General features: G+C 36.0%; 2 protein-coding genes across 2 annotated transcripts; one reads left to right on the plus strand and one right to left on the minus strand.

Moving 5' to 3' along the window:
* Positions 1-3,184: 3,184 nt before the first annotated feature.
* On the plus strand, positions 3,185-13,354 carry LOC146145795 (pre-mRNA-processing factor 17-like). The gene is made up of 12 exons (XM_083389419.1): positions 3,185-3,623; positions 4,537-4,629; positions 5,192-5,318; positions 5,549-5,602; positions 6,004-6,269; positions 6,545-6,664; positions 6,931-7,122; positions 8,184-8,331; positions 9,819-9,934; positions 10,829-10,962; positions 11,510-11,687; positions 12,295-13,354. The coding sequence occupies exons 1-12, from the start codon at positions 3,426-3,428 to the stop codon at positions 12,514-12,516; spliced, it is 1,848 nt and encodes a 615-aa protein (XP_083245545.1). The 5' UTR covers positions 3,185-3,425; the 3' UTR covers positions 12,517-13,354.
* Positions 13,355-14,120: 766 nt separating this feature from the next.
* On the minus strand, positions 14,121-16,117 carry LOC146145796 (uncharacterized). Its single transcript, XM_083390286.1, has 3 exons — positions 16,085-16,117; positions 15,917-16,021; positions 14,121-14,303 (listed from the first exon to the last, which is right to left on the minus strand). Exons 1-3 carry the CDS (start codon positions 16,115-16,117, stop codon positions 14,121-14,123), a joined length of 321 nt encoding a protein of 106 aa, XP_083246412.1.
* Between the last annotated feature and the right edge of the window lie 493 nt (positions 16,118-16,610).

A 16,610-nucleotide genomic window follows, 5' to 3' on the forward strand; every position in this document is an offset into this window, starting at 1 on the left:
TGTTTTATGTGCAAAACGTAAGACAAATATTCCAATTTTATTTTAAAAAATGCTTGAAAACGCTTTATTTCAACCCAAGTCATTTGTCCAAAAAACTTCAAGTCAATCATTTTGCCCAAAAGACTCAAGTCAAGTTAAGTCATTTGAAAATAGTGACTTAAGTGCACTTAAGTCAAGTCATTGAATTAAGCGATTACAACTCTGCTAAATTCCCTTCGGGATAAATTGCATTGAATAGTACATGGATAATTCGATATAGATATGTTGCTCATAAATCATCTTAGAAATCCATAGTGTATACTTCTGATCTAAAGCAGTCTATAGTCGTTTTTTAATGCAAAATTACCTTCGGGATATCCAAAGCTGCCACTTCTTGTACGACGACGATTCTCCAACGCATGTGGCCATGAATAGTTTTTAAACGTTTGAGCGTCTCTTGCCAGTTGCATTTTCAGAGCTTTACGGTTTAGTAAGGCAGTTGATTTTTTCTGTTTTATCAAAAAACCTGCAAGGTTAGATATTTTTTTAATTGATACAAGGAAGCGCCGATATGAAGTGCATTTTTTTCGTAAGCGTTACGTGTTTCCTGTTTTTGAAACAGCCTATAATGTTTGAAATCTGCAGCACACATTTACTAATACACTGTTTAATCCAATATCGTTATAAATAATAAAACAATAACGATACAAAGGAAAATGGCTGTGTGACAAATAAAATGCTCCAGCAGACGTATTTTGTGCTTCTTGTTTTATTTCTAATCATTTTTAGTTTGTGTATTTTTCCAATTATAGAAAAGCACAAAAAATACGTGAAGCGCAAAAGTGTTTTTTAATGTTCGAATTTGGGGACCTCTAGCCCAAGGAATTTTCCGCGACCCAATTAGTTAATTTTCCGTACTACATCTGCTAATCTCTCGTTTTAGCGAGACAACTTCTGTTGCACTGAAAGACCGCTCCATTCCAACAAAACACCTTGAACGAGGAATGTACTGTCACTCAAACCCAAAATTCTCAACTGTATTTTTGTAATATATAAGCATTGATTGTATAAGTCGAAATATTTTGCCGACTTCTCAAAACTATGCTGTCTTCACTGCATACTTTATCACATATGATCAGACGAAAGTAATACCAATTTGATTAATTTTCTAATTGCGTGGTCCTAATCCTGGTACTACTTCTCTTCGCTGAAGCGCTTTACTTCAACTTGAGATATTGCAAAAGCAATAGCTTATTAAGCGTTCGAGTTTCAGGGAAAAAAGGCTCATCAACCTTTCGAATTTGCATTTTACGTCTGGGGAATCGGATTATTATATGCTTGATTAGACTCACGTGAATTGCCATATCGATAAGCAATATGTGCTTGATACTCGAACGTCTGTATTCCGTATATGGCTATAACTATACAGAACAATTTATTCTCTTTCCATAGGTTTATGACATACATTATAAAAAAAACAACTTATCTCTTGAAATTAGTGATTATTTCAACTGTGTGTCACAGTACGCGAGAATTTTTCAATAGTGCCGCGAAACTTTTTTTTAATTTTTCAAAATAACCTGGTTTTAGTATGAAAAAAAATTGAAAGTTAAACTATCCAGTCTAGAGGACAACTGATAGCATGTTTTTTGCTTATACTGCGCTGCCATATAATTAGAGTAATTGGTTTAATTGTATTGTTTTGTGAAACGGATGCCGGAATTTTGTTTTTATTTTAGTATATTATGCCACAGCCAAAAAACGTTGAGAACCACTGCTTTAGCGCATAATCGACATATTATACTTGCTCGTACAAAATGATATAGGTAGCATATTTGAACGTTGACATAATTAACATTGAAAATAATTTAAGAATAATTCAAAACGGTAAAGAAATATGCTATGCCTAATTCTGTTAAGTCTTTGATAGTAATTCTACGTAAAACTTGCCCATTTACGTTTTAGGTTCTAAGAAAAGCTAATCCAACCTGCAACGGCAGATTGGCGATATTAAGTGCATGATTTATTCGCCATTCCGACATATGATGGTATTGTTTAGGCGGCACACGTCATGCGCCTCATTTCGCCTTTGTATCTCATCGGAAGAACACAGTCGGAAAAGCCCGCGAGACCTTTTCGCCTGTCGCCTAATTAGTCTGTATTAGACGTATCGACGTTCCGATTAGGACGCTTGCCATTTTATACCCATCTATGCGGGGCTTGCCTAATTACGCTCCAAGTTTTGACGTAAATCACATCGGGGAAGAAAGCATCATAGTGTTCAGCCAACAGGGAGGATTAGTACTGGTGTAGAGCACAAATTCCTTTGAGGTTATTTTATGCTGTTTTCTACAATAATGATCTTATACGTAACTCTAAATTCATCACCGTTGTCCTTTCTTTTATTTCAATTCTGTTCTTAATAAAGCGCCAAATCAACACATAAAAGCGAAAGGCTTCATTTTTACCGAGAAAGTTTTTTGAAATGTTGTTTTGTCTAAAAGAATGACATGCTGTAAATATTAGAATAGGCTACAATTTTTTTTAGAGTGCGACTTTCTTCACAGTTTTGAATACGACTGTAATACGACGAACAAAACACTTTTTTGTATTATAGGTTTATATAAGCTACAGGTTTGTACTATAAGGCTTCTAAAGATGTTAAACATAAAAGAGTATATCTTGGTCGATGTATTATTTTTTATCTTATTATAGGTGATAAATTCTCCTTGACAGAAACCGCTGCAGTCATTCGTCACGAAAATTCTTTCAACTGAGTAAATGCAAATTATTTTGCGCTTAACGCGAATTTAAATTATGCCTCCCAATTTTAAATGTGGGTTGTTGGATTTTATATAAAGGTAAAATGTGTTGTACAGCTTAAGCTGTGGACACTGGACTCATAAATAGGTGGCAATATTACACGGCGCCTGGACTTAAATATTCCCCTTAAATAGGCAAATGATAATAAAATGTTCGCACATAGGTAGTTTCAGTCATAGAAATTTAGTTTTGGGAAAGGCCTGTGATCTCCTATTTATCACCAATTTACATAGAAGCAACAATAAATTGTATTAGTACTCTATGACGCAAATTGACGAAGAAACAAGAAACTACTCATGCGTAAAATCAACTTTTAATTACTAGTTACATTGAAAAAAGTTTTCTTATACGTTCAAGGATTCGTAGTTTTCTATGCATTTTTACGTAGTTATCCGCGACTTTGTATAATTTGTAACAAAGCAATCAGCTATTCGTACAAAAGTAGTGGGTTGGGTTCGGGTGCAGTTAGCATAACATTACTAAATATTAATGCTTGATCCACCCACACCGAAACGCGAACCTGCAACCTATCCAAAACATTGTGCGTTGATATATTTGTCTTAACGCTGTGGTAGGATTCTAGGTCTTTTTTGGATTGTTTGAACCGCAATATTCGTCTAAATATGGAAGCTATTGCCTCTTTACAAAACGCATATGGCGATGTTTCTGATGATAATTCAACCGAATCTTCTGACGGCGAAGGTGAGAGATCTAAACCAGTGTTAAAAGAGGAAGACATGCTTCACCTCAAGCCACTGCCAGCAAAATCTCAAATTTCATCTGTAGCCCTTGTTTCAGCTGCACCTGTTGTTGTTACAAAGGTATTTATTACGACTTATTAGATGGTTTAGGTCAGGAATGTCCAACCTGATATTTACGTGCGGCCCACCACTAATTCTCACTTTCAGTAGCCTTTATTTAAAACAATTGTTTCGACTATTATTAAGATTTTTAGAACGCGCAGTATTTAATGAAGGCCTAATCTCATATGTTTTCTGAGACTATAATTGAGTCTAATGCCGCATTTTAACAGCCATCCAACGCTTGTGCAGCCATCATTGTTAAGCAAGGTGTGTGTTTTTCTAAATGTGTGTTTTTCCGGACCGTTTTAAGGAAAAATATCAGCCCATAGGTGTCGTACCATGGCATGATATGGCATATAAACTCAATTTGTTGCGCTTCACGCCATAAGGCTGACATTCACTTGCATGTTTGCACGCGAGTTTACATTTAAAGAGCGGATGTTTATAAGTGCTTTTATGACGTCAACCCTTTTAATTTGATGGGTTTTGCGGCCCAACAAATTTTTTACAGTAGCAATTCCCATTCTGTTAAAAGGTTGGACATCCCTGGTTTAGGTCATAAAGTGTGCTCAGTATGTAATTGTGGAATTCTTCACTATTTAAGGACACTTATAAATATAACAAGTGTTTTCGCAGGCCAAACCTGCCCCCCAATCAATCAAAAATATATGGTTTTACTAAGTCTGCAATATATGCCACTTTTCTAGATTTTACTTTGGCATTTGGGTGCCCGATTTTTTCAGCAGAGCAACTATGAAATCTAGATGTGATATTTTTCAACGCTATCCACACTGACTTATGGTTTCATCTTTCCTAAAAAATATTTTTTAAGTGCATGTAAAAATTTAACCAGAAATAAAACTTATTGAAAATTAAAATGTATTCAACTCGTGTGTTTACTTTTAATTTATGTGTCCACATTTTGTTTAAGTTGGACGCAAGAGGCCCACAGGTGCTGGATCATGTCAACAACAAAGTTGTTCATTACAACCCCACTTTTGAGGAAATGCACTTGCCGGAACAGGTAAAGTTAATACCTAATTTTTTGTAAATAAATGTAGATGTTCTAGTACAGTTTAACTTTTTCTCTACCTGTAAACAGTAAAACATTGTTGATTGTTTAGATACATAGATATCAGTTTATTCGGAAAATCAAATAAACTACCGAAAGAAGTTTTTGAAAATTGAGGTTAAAATAATTGATATTTAACATTGTTCATTTTTCTGTTAATCATTTGTTTGTCTGCTGCTTTAAGATAAGAACAGAAATTTATAGATCATTAGCGAAGATTATTGCACTGTTTTTCGTCTATCTTAAATATATATTTATCGTTAGGTGGTCTTACAAAATAAATTTTATTGAAACAATACCATTCTAAGACAATAATAGATAGTTTAAATAACTAATTTATAATTGAATTTGTTGCACCATATTTTTAAATGCTATATAGAAATTCACCATGATTGTGGAAACTTGTTTTTTTTTTTGGTTTTAAAACTTAGTTTTAGTAATTTCTGCAATTCGGATGCTAGAATCAGGAATGCACATTTAGATTATTTAATGTCAATAAAATCATGTATTTTAGGGGCCAGCCAATCCATTTAAAACGAAACAACAACTTGCGATGAAGAACACACTTTCAGGTTATGCCCAAGAAGCACATTTCAGCGATTTCAACTTTGAAAACCAAAGAAGGACGTTTCACAGTTATGGTAAATATTAGGAATCTCAAACGGTAGTTCTTAAAGTATGGCAGGTAACCCAAGGGTGTTCCTAGCCAAATTTTGGCTACACATATATATATATGTTTGACGCCTGGTTTAAAGAAGGTATAAGGATCACTGAACTCTCTTGAATTTAACTAGTCAATAAGTTGCTCAAAGTTTATTGGTCGGACTGCTGTAACTTTCTTCATTTCTAATAGATTTTTGTTATACTTTAGGTTTTGCCATAGACCCTTCAATAGATCCAAATGCTCCACAAGAAAAGGTTGTCGGTAAGCTAAATAATCTGAATGTCTTTGTTCTTGTTGTAAGGGTTTTTAAATGTTGGAATATAAATATACTCCTGAAAGACATTAGCAAATAGCAACAACAATTTTGTATATTTGCTTTATTTTTATTGCAAAAGGGGCATTAGTGTCCCACATAGAGCAAACTGATATCTTCTTTCTTTGTTAAAATTGAATCAATTCATTATGCTAGCTGTTTTATGCTTAACAAGTAGCTCATTGACTGTGTTATCTTTACAAAAGCTTTACCCCTATTTTGCTGTTGTCTTTATATATGCTTTACAACTAGTTTTCTGTTGTATTTATTACACATGCTTTACAAACTCCGATATTTTCTCCGATATATTTACACATGCTTTACAAACCCTGATATTTTCTTTGATTAGTTTCCACCACCAAGTTTGATGAGGACGACCCACCAGAAGGCAAAAATGAAGCAGAAGAAGGTGAAATCGTTGAGAAGAAGCAAAAGAAGAAGGCAGAAGAAGCGGTTGCCTTGCCAACCGACACCAAGACTGTGTTTGAAAAGATTAAGAGTAGGCCCCAGGATAAAAGAAAGAGGGTCCGACAAAACGATGCTGAGGACATTGAGGGTTTTTTGGGTCCGTGGGGTGGATATGTGGATGAAGTAAAGATTGCAAAGCCATCCGAGGTGAGTTTAGTTTTATTTGTAATTCACAGATCAGTGATACTGAGCTGGCAGCTATTTAAAATTTAAATGACTGGATTTGGACTCTTTTGCAAAAGTAAACTAACCTAATTGGTTTCATTTAGTTTATTGTCAAATAATAAATTAGTTTCATTTCGAAAAAAATTGGCTAGAAGTAGCTTTAAAGACATTTTACAGTAATTTAATAATGGAATTCTTCTGCAATATTGTAATTTTCTGCAATACTGTTTAATAATGAAATATTGTGATTTTTGTAGGAAATGCAAAAAGAACTGAATGAACTTACAGCCAAACGCCAAAAGAAAGGCAAGAAACCCGAAGAAAAACCTGTTGAGGAGAAAACAACATTGCACATTAAAGATGCCCTTGATTATCAAGTAATTACAGTTTGAATAAAATTATTAAAGTATTTTTTTTAAATTATGTTAAATATTCATGTAACATCTAGTAACTTAAAACTCATTCATGTATATTTTTAACTCGTTAAAAGCTCAATTTTTGGCACCTACTCACTTTTTAATTAAAAATATTTCAGTTCAAAAAGGTGTTAAAGATTGATGAAGAAAAGCCTTAAATAATCTATTTTGACAAACATAATTTTGTTAAGGACTCGAAAAAAATCTGACAATGCATTTTTTCACAGGGTCGCTCTTACCTTCACATCCCACAAGATGTTGGGATCAACCTTAAGTCGGACATGCCTCCGGACAAATGTTACCTGCCCAAAAAACTCCTCCACACCTGGACCGGTCACACCAAGGCTGTGTCGTCCATCAAGCTTTTCCCTGTATCCGGTCACCTTCTTTTGTCCACTTCTATGGACTGCAAAGTCAAGGTGAGAAAGTTGACTTTGCCAAAAACGTACAGTGTAGCAGGGCAGGCTAGAAAAAATTAGCCTGCAGTAAGGTTCGAAATAACATCCTCCGAGACCATACCGGGATCGTCGCTCTTCCAACTGAGCAACACAGGCTCAGAGAGAAACGAGTCGATAAACAACCATATGCCAATCCTTGCTCAATCTTTTAACTAACAGAGTTCGAACTACACTGCAGGCTAGTTGTTTTTCTAGTCTGCCCTGCTTGCATCATAGATCAACAGATTCGGTGAGTCTGCAATGGCTTTCGGTGTACGAAATTTTAAGAGCTCTTTCAAATTTTGTTTCAGTTTAAAATTTCATTAACTTTTAGTTTAAATTGCATCCAACAACAATTTAACTGTATTATAACTTAGTAAGAGCAATACAAGGTACCGGCAGAATTGACCATACAGGCCTGGTTTATCACATTGGGTTCAGCTCGAACTTCGTTTTGTCTTCAGATAGTTATGCATTTCTGATTTTGATAAGTGTATTGAATAGTATTTGCTCTCTCTTTTTTCTGTGGTGATTTGTAATTAACCTAGCTATTGGCTATTTCGATAAATAAAATGCTTACTTTCTTCTCAGTCAACAATTTTCGAAAATAACCCCATCTTGTTATTAATACTTGTTTGTCATTTTATTATGCAAAAAATATCAACCAAGCATTTTTAGGATTTTGTATAAACCCGAAAAAAATAACATAAACCAGTGACTGACGACGCCAAGACATTTGTGCAGTATTTATACAACAATGCGTTGTTTAAATTAATGTATTCCTGATACAAAACAAGATTTGTCAAAATTTTAATTTTATAGGTCAAAACTTCTCATTCAAAAATATTCGCCCTTTAGTAATAAGTGTTTAAAGATTTTATTTTTTATAGTACTAATTAACGCTGTCAGAAAAAAGCTTCGATATTATTCTGAGAAACATACTTAAAGTCGTTGTTTGTGCATGTCCAAACCACTGTGAAATTCAGCCTTCAAATTCATCGCGTAAACCCTTTCTTTACTCTTTTTGCGTTCGACTTTACCAGCTGTGGGAGGTTTACAAGAAGCGTCGTTTGCTTCGCACATTCGCTGGACACGGAAAAGCGGTTCGCGAAGCAGATTTTAACAACGATGGGTCGCGATTCCTTACGGCTGCTTACGATCGCTTCATTAAGCTCTGGGACACGGAGACTGGTAAGTTTTTTACCTCGTGGTAGAACTTATTTGGTTGGACAGTTTGTTTTATAAGGGGAGTTTGGGAGACTCACAGAACAAGAATGTAAACTTGTATTAAAATTTGTAAAAAAAATAAAAAAAATAAAAAAAAATAATAATTTCAAAAGCTTCGTTAAAAGTTCGTCATTTTCGGTGATTTTACTTATCCTGTTTTTGTAAATGATTGAGTCTTTTGCATTTGTATTTCGAATTGAAGCTTTAAGCGAAATAACTAAAAGTTTACAACACACCAAATTTACTATTTCCAATTACGCATGTTATCGCAGTCCGATTAGTTTTTTATCTTTAAAAAACTGCATTTTTTTTTTTAAGTTTTTTAGTTGATTTTCATGTCGTAAAATAAAAAATTAAGATAAATAACCCAATTTTGTTGAAAACTATTTTATGAAAACACTTAATGTAAAAAAAGTTATTTTACACAATGACTATGTGTTTTACAAATGAAGTCAACCCTGCGGTCTACTGCTAATGCAGGGGTCGGGAACCTATGGCTTGAGCTTCCCTAACTTTATTTTTCCTTTTTTAACATACACATAAAAGATAGTATTATTTTTTTCGGCGATTCGCGCGAATCGTATTTGTATTTTCGGGACTGCTATTCTGTTTGATGAAATCTCTTTAAATTCAAAAGGCTCATGCTTTTCCGACGGAGTCCCGTAATGAAAGTTGTGCAAACTTAGCTCATTGATTTTTTTCATGCTTGGTAAGTGCTGTTTTTAAATAAGAACTAAATAAATGTCCTGTTCAAATTGATATATTGTCTAACCCAGGGATGTCCAACCTGCGGCCCGCCTGATATTTACGTGCGGCCCACCACTAATTCTCACTTTCAGTAACCTTTATTAAAAACAGTTGTTTCGAATATCATCAAAACGTGAAGATCGCGCAGTATTTGATGTAGGCATAATCTTGTGTTTTTTATAATCGAGGCTAATGTCGCATTTCAACATCCATCGAGCACTTTGTGCACCCATCATTGCTAAGTAAGATGTTTGTTTTTCTGAATGTGTGTTTTTCCGGACCGTTTTAAGGAAATATGTCAGCCCAAACACGTGAAAACTTAAATTTTCGCATATTTGCGCATAAGTTCACTTTCGAAGAACGGGTGTTTATAAGTTAGGTTGTTTTATGACGTCACTTTATGACGCAACTTATGACGTCACCCCTTTAATTTGAGAGATTTTGCGGCCCATCGAAATTTTTAAAGTGGCAACGCGGCCCATTCTGCTAAAAGGTTGGACATCCCTGGTCTAACCTATAACTAGATGTAAAAAGTATTATACGGCTCTCATGGAAATACAACAAAGAATATTTGGCTTTGTGGTGTTCTTAGCTAAAGGTTCCCGAACCCTGTGCTAGTAGTGCTTTAGTTAAAATCACACCTTTCAAACCATCCTAAATTATGTTAAATGCGATTTTTAAAAATTAACTTCACGTATTTTCAGGAAAATGCATTTCTCGCTTTTCCAACGGTAAGATTCCCTACTGCGTGAAGTTTAACCCGGACCCAGACAAACAGCATCTCTTCGTGGCTGGACTCTCGGACAAGAAGATCGTAACTGTAAGACACGCACGATTTTTTTTTCTGATTTCAAACGTGCATGTATTTGTTAAATATAGCTATTTGGCTGATTGAAGCTTTGTGCCATGATTTAACATCACGTGCGGAAATTTTCCAAATTTTTGAGATTCCGATAACTTTTCATTTGCGAACCGATTTTTCTTATAAACGTAAAAAACTACCGACTTTCTAAGAGAGATTCACATAGATCACTGTTTATTAAATAATAAGTAACCTCAAAATATTCAAGAAATCTGATCATTTAACTTTTCGTAACAGGACCGTAACTTCGTCCATCCATTGTGGTCCCGGTGCCAAAATCTATTCTAGTCTCCGTATTTAGCATAAAATTAAAATTCATAAATGCATCACTAAGTCCTTATAGAACGTTGCATCACAAATTTACATTTAAACGCAGAAGTAACGTAAAAAGGCCAAACAACACACACAGTAACACACGCTGAACTTGTTATTGATTCGCACAAAGCGAATTACCGCCATAATATCATTCAGGTAAAAAAACTTTTCTTTAACCGAGTGAGATAAAACCGATGAGACGCCTGGCGCCTTTGGGCAAAACGATTATATCAAAATGGGCTTTGACATACTAGAGAAACAAATTTTAAGTTCTTAACTCACAGTACAAACAAATAATCTCCATAAGTGCAAACGGCAAATGTGTTTGCAAAATGTGTAACGGGGCTCTGAGAAGTTGGACCCGGCGGAGCCTGGTTTCTGTTTCGATCCATGTTTATTTAACGATACTCGACGGCAAAATGTGTAAAGGGGTGGCAGAATAATATTTTTTTCTAATTGATATTAAAATACCCTTTCTTTAATCCGCAAAGAATACCTATCCATTTTGTATTAACTTGTGCTTGGTCGTTGTTTCAGTGGGACATAAACTCCGGTGATTCTGTGCAAGAGTACGACCGCCACTTGGGGGCGGTAAACACGATCACCTTCGTGGACAACAACACAAAGTTCGTCTCCACGTCGGACGATAAAAGTCTTCGTGTGTGGGAATGGTAGGTGCCTAAAACTTGAAAGCGCTAGTGGGACTGTTTACACTCGTAGTTTTTACTTATGAGTATTGCATAAATAAATTTCATATTTGCAAAATTTAAACCGGGCGACACTTCAAAAAAAATTCTACCGACATTTTTAAAATGTTTGTTACAATCTGCATCAAGATCTGGTAAAAACGCGTCTCTTGTCTCTTATGTTGTGCATTAGATTACAGTTCGCTTCAGGTGAGTGCTAATCGACTGCCACTTTAATTTAATTCATTATCAACCTTGGAGCATAATGTTTCGATGTTGTGATAAGTCGTAATTAAGTATATCAAAGCCCTTACAGAATTAGGTATCATTTTGAAGTAGGTATCGCACAGCCCGGTTTAGATAGCGCATTTCGCCTTGTTTCCCTATTTCTGTCGTCTGCCTTGGCAGTATTTTATACACGAGCCTTCATGCTATGTTCAAAATAAATAAAAAGTTATTCGAAACGTTCAAAATGCTACCTACTTCTGTATGAGCTTTAATATTCTTACTACATATTATCAAACTTGCTTAGGGACATCCCGGTTGACTTCAAGTACATAGCCGACCCTGGCATGCACTCAATGCCTGCCGTTACACTCGCTCCTAACGCAAAGTGGCTTGGATGTCAGTCGCTCGACAACAAGATTGTCATCTTTGACGTGCAGGGAAGGTTCAGAGTCAAGCGCAAAAAGGTCTTCAAAGGACACATGGCAAGTGTTTTTTTCTATTTTTTTACTTAAAAACGTTTATTTTTAATATATGTTTTATCATTTTTGTTTAAATTAATGACGTCATTGAGCATCGGATCGCCAGAAAAAAATTAGGAATTGCATCGAAATAAAATACCCAGATAACGCCTGAAACTGTGGCGAAAGGATAAATTAATGCCTTGAAACTGTGAGCAAAGAGTATGGGACGATCTGGGGCCATCGGTTTGCCATTGGCCGTTTTAGTGTCGACGTTTAAGCGTCCTAGTTTGAACGGCGCCGTCATGGCGCCGCTGGTTTGGCACCGGATTGTTGAGCCCTGTTTGGTTTGTTGGTGGGTAATGGGTAGGGCTAGAAAATGGATTAGGGCTGAAATTATTAGGGGAGTTAGTAATATACTGGGGATGGGGGATATTTTAGGCCTGATTCTGGCCATTTAGTTCTTATTCTTTTAGATTTATGACTCATTCCGATTTTGACGGTTGTACGACAGAATTAGTTCTATTTTCGACTTATTCCGAATTGTGCTTTATTCCGACGTTGATGTTGTTCGTATTTCGAGATTCTAGCTGAAGTGCCGTTGTGACGTCTTCATTTCTTTGCATTTAAGGTGGCGGGTTACGCTTGCGGTCTCACCTTCTCCCCCGACATGTCGTACTTAGCTTCAGGCGACGGCGACGGCAAAGTTTGCATCTGGGACTGGAAGACCACCAAGATGTACAGCAAGTTCAAGGCACACGACAAAGTGTGCGTTGGATGCACTTGGCACCCGCACGAGACCTCCAAACTCATAACTTGCGGCTGGGACGGCCTTATCAAGCTTTGGGACTGAGCTTTTGAGGTTCGCATTGCTTGTAAGGCGTTCGCGTTGCTAGAGTGGAGAAAGTTCGGCCGAATGGCGAAGATTAGAGAAATTGTGAAGTTTATCGGCGCTTTGAACGGTCTATTATTGCCTTGAGCCGACATAGTTCATGGAGGTTTTTCCTTTTTGAACTTTTTAGCTTTTTATAAAGCGTGCCTTTCCATATTTTCTACCTACCTTACCAAGGAAAAATTAACGCTATAAAAGCAATTGTAAAGCATAAAGTTATTTGCCAAAAGTCGATTAAAGAAATTGTAAAGTTCGAACCGACCATTATTGCCTTGAGCCGACATAATTCAAGGAAGTTTTTTTTTTCCTTTTTGAGCTTTTTAGCTTTTTATAAGGCGCACGTTTCATTATTAGCTACTGACTTTACAAAGAAAAGTGAACGCTATAAAAGCAATTAAAAAGCATTAAGTTATTTGCTAAAACGTCTTCGATATGGGTAAGCGGTAGCCAAGATAACTGTGTTCAACGTTAAAAAATGTTCTTTGCGATCGAGTAGCGAAAACACTTGGTAGAATGACATAATCATCAAATTATCTGGAAATTGTCCTGTTATACCAGCCCACATGTATTACTGGTTATTTTGTGTATTTTCCAACACTATAGTTTTCGTATAGTTAAATATGCATTATGGACCCAAAATACTATTTGTTGCGACTTCAATTTCGGTTGAGCGTCTTTGCCGATAAATATCGTAACTACATTATTAACATGTTTCAGCGCGTAAAATTAGAGTGACTTTTCTATGCGACGTAATGCATTTACTGCCTTCAATTGGAGTCGAGTCTTGTTTAATAAATAATGAGTCACAGTCAAGTCATAACTAGAAGATATCAAGCTAAGCGTGATAATAACAAACTAAGTATTAATGTCCATCAATTTAGATTAATAACCCAATGTTATTAAAATTATTGCTTGTTGAAAACACATATTTTCACCCAAGTCATTAGTTCAAAAGACTGAAGTCAAGTCATTTTACCCAACGACTTAGTTAAGTTAATTTACCAAAAACACTCGAGTCAAGGCATTTAAAAACAGTGACATAAGTCAAGTCTGTACAACACTGTAAATAAGATCGACTTCACTTTTAATTGAGTTTACACTAAACTCCAAGGGCGATTATACGTATAAATCCGGTTTTGTAAACGTTTGAAAAGTTTGAAAGTGCAAAACGTGTGAAGATACATTCCTAAAGAAATCACAGAAACTTATAGGAACCACATGACACTTAAAAAATAAGATAAAGTATGTAGAGTTGAAAGTTTTAAAAATACATATTTCGACAAACCTCGCGAAATATTCTTTTACATTTTAGTAAAGTTTTCCGCACGATTTACTTCTGACAAACGAATTAAAACAACCAATATTTCTACGACAAAAATAATAAAATCAGCATGGTAAATATTGCAATAATTTCTCGTCATAATTTTTGAGAATAGTTCACTCGGTCGAGTTTTGGCATCTAGTAATAGAAGTTACTATCCGGAGAGAGCTATAGTCTGAAAATGAGCAGTAACATCTTTCAGGTTTCAATAATTGCACTTGCAAGGTTATTTTCAAGAGGAAGTTCAGCGTTTCTTTTTCTTCTTCTTCCCTCCCTTCTTGCCCTTCTTCTTTCCTTTCTTCCCTCCTTTTTTCTTGCCGCCTTTCTTTTTTCCTTGCTTCTCTTTCCATGCGGCGTACTTCTCTTTTACATCGTCGGAAGGCCCCTTACCAGGAACAAATTCAACTCGCTTTCCCAAGCATTGAGTCTGGAAAGGGAAAAAGATGTTGTTTTTCGCTAAAATATAAACCTTGAAAGAAGAACACCGTATAACAGCTGATAATAGCCCACTATAGTAAGTACTTTTTGGAGTGTATGGTATGAAAATATTGTTTTTTTCGAAACCTGTTTTTCACATTCATTGCTAGTTTTGATATTAATGCTTTTAGAGCAAAACCGTGGCGCGTCTCACCCTAACCTGAAAGATAAAAGTTATGGCCACATTTACGATATACAGATCGTCCTTTTCGTGTGGCCATGAAATAAAATGGTTTTGATCGCGATCGACAGAGACACTGGGGATGGTACGCACTTGAGCGGATTTCAAAAATTGTAATGCGGATGACAAACGTCGTGCGGATGTGTGGATGAAAATGATGCATGTTATTATTTTTTATTATGTTTAATAGAGTAATCAAATAAGCTGGTGCGCCCACTTATGCGTTACAGGTACAGTAATATAGTCTCGTATAGTGGTTCATTGCAGCTTAAGCTATCTATTTTATATCGGTCAAGGCTTAGGCACACGGTTTTAAAACACAAACCCTTTCATTGTATTCCACAAATAAAGCTAAAGGTTGCACACTTACTGATGCACTTGTTTCGTGCGGATCAAAATTTTACGAAAAATAAAGTGCGGATGGAAATTTTAAAGGTTGAAAAGCACTGGACTGAGATATTTTTTAGAGACTTTCGATTGAAAGGTTCGGTAAAAACGTTACACATTTTGGGCGTTAATTGCATTCCAAGCCAGCGATGGAGGTTAATTGTTTACGACAAAAACGCTTAACAAGGCTTGTCCAGACAGCAATTGGTCATTTTAATGTTCCGCTTGTGTGCGACAACTATATACTGTAATGACGTAACACATATTTGACGCGATCGACTATAGGTGAAATGTCGCGATCAACGTGTTGGCTACCCCTGACATGAAGGGTTGTGGGTGATAATTTTAAGATAGCATGATGTTTTAACACAATTTATAAAAATAAACTTTTACCCTAGTAACTTCAAAAAGAACAAACAGTCTACAACTATATATATGGTAAAAAGGCGTTTCCTCCAGCGGCTGTTTTCTTTAACGCTTTTCGTGTTTGAATGAATAAATGTCAATAATATAACAATCTATAACATGGACTGATCGGTGGCATAGCAACCTGCGACAGTGCGGTATAGCGATCAAAGTTGGAGTTATTATTGTGGTTTCAAACACAATACCATTGACGCCCTTAAATCAATAAAACGCTATTGAACGATACGTCCACCTTTGGGAAAATTGAGTTATAAATGAAATTAACACTGTAATAGATTAATTTAGGTTAACCGTTCTAAAATACGAAATTGTTGTAGGATTTTTTATTGTCAATAAAAATGGTGATTTTTCAAAAAATTACAAAACCGCTATAGTAGCCTATCATCGACACATCAAAAACGAAAAAAATGACCAGTTAATATTTTCTTTTATTTATGAACTAAATTAACAAATTTCACTCAAATGTATTAAAATGGAACACTAAAATTTCAGTCAGGTCATTTGTACAATTCATTTAGGTTCAAGTCAACCTAATTAAATAAAGTTAAGTCATTGTCAGTATTAATTACTTGGTTGCATCTTTTGCAGTGCGCAATGTCGATCATCAGACCGACGAACTCTCCTTTGAGACAGTCGTTGCAAAATCGGGTTCCACAGTAGCGACACATAAAGGTCTGAAAACCAAATCGGGTCACATAAATTTGAACTGCGATCGAAATAGTCCATTTGTAACTTACCGTGTCGTTGTACACACAGCCCCAGCGACACATTTCTTATCTTGTGAGATTTGCTGTTGCCTACTTCAGAGTTTAGTCCATGTCACTGCCAGTATTCGGTTTTGTGAAGGTGCTGCAGTCCCAAACGGCCCTATATAATATTCAGTGCTTTAACGTACGTCAAGTTTCAGCTCGATAGTGTGTTAGTGTACACTAGGCAAATACGACTTTTCCGATTGAACCAATATTGGCGCAGCAGTGTAGCAACTTCTTGCCGATAAGAGCTAACTGCGAAAAAAGTAGCAGCTACCGTGAGAGCCAGACTTCGCAGTATGATACAGCGGTCGACCGTACGAAAAGCTACCGGAGTCGGTTTGTAAACATTCTCAACGCGAAGCCCTGTTTTCTTTTCTCCGCCGAGCCTATATACGAGAGTTGAGCGTCATCGACTGCGCAACTTCTGATAACACGAAACCCACGCGCTATCGGGCCGGTTCGTTCCTCCCTCACTACTGGGTTGGAGTGTAGTGTGACAATAAAAATAGCG

Source organism: Ascidiella aspersa, chromosome 5, assembly GCF_963924565.1.
Source record: "Ascidiella aspersa chromosome 5, kaAscAspe10.2, whole genome shotgun sequence".
In the NCBI taxonomy this organism is placed as follows: Eukaryota; Metazoa; Chordata; class Ascidiacea; order Phlebobranchia; family Ascidiidae; genus Ascidiella; species Ascidiella aspersa.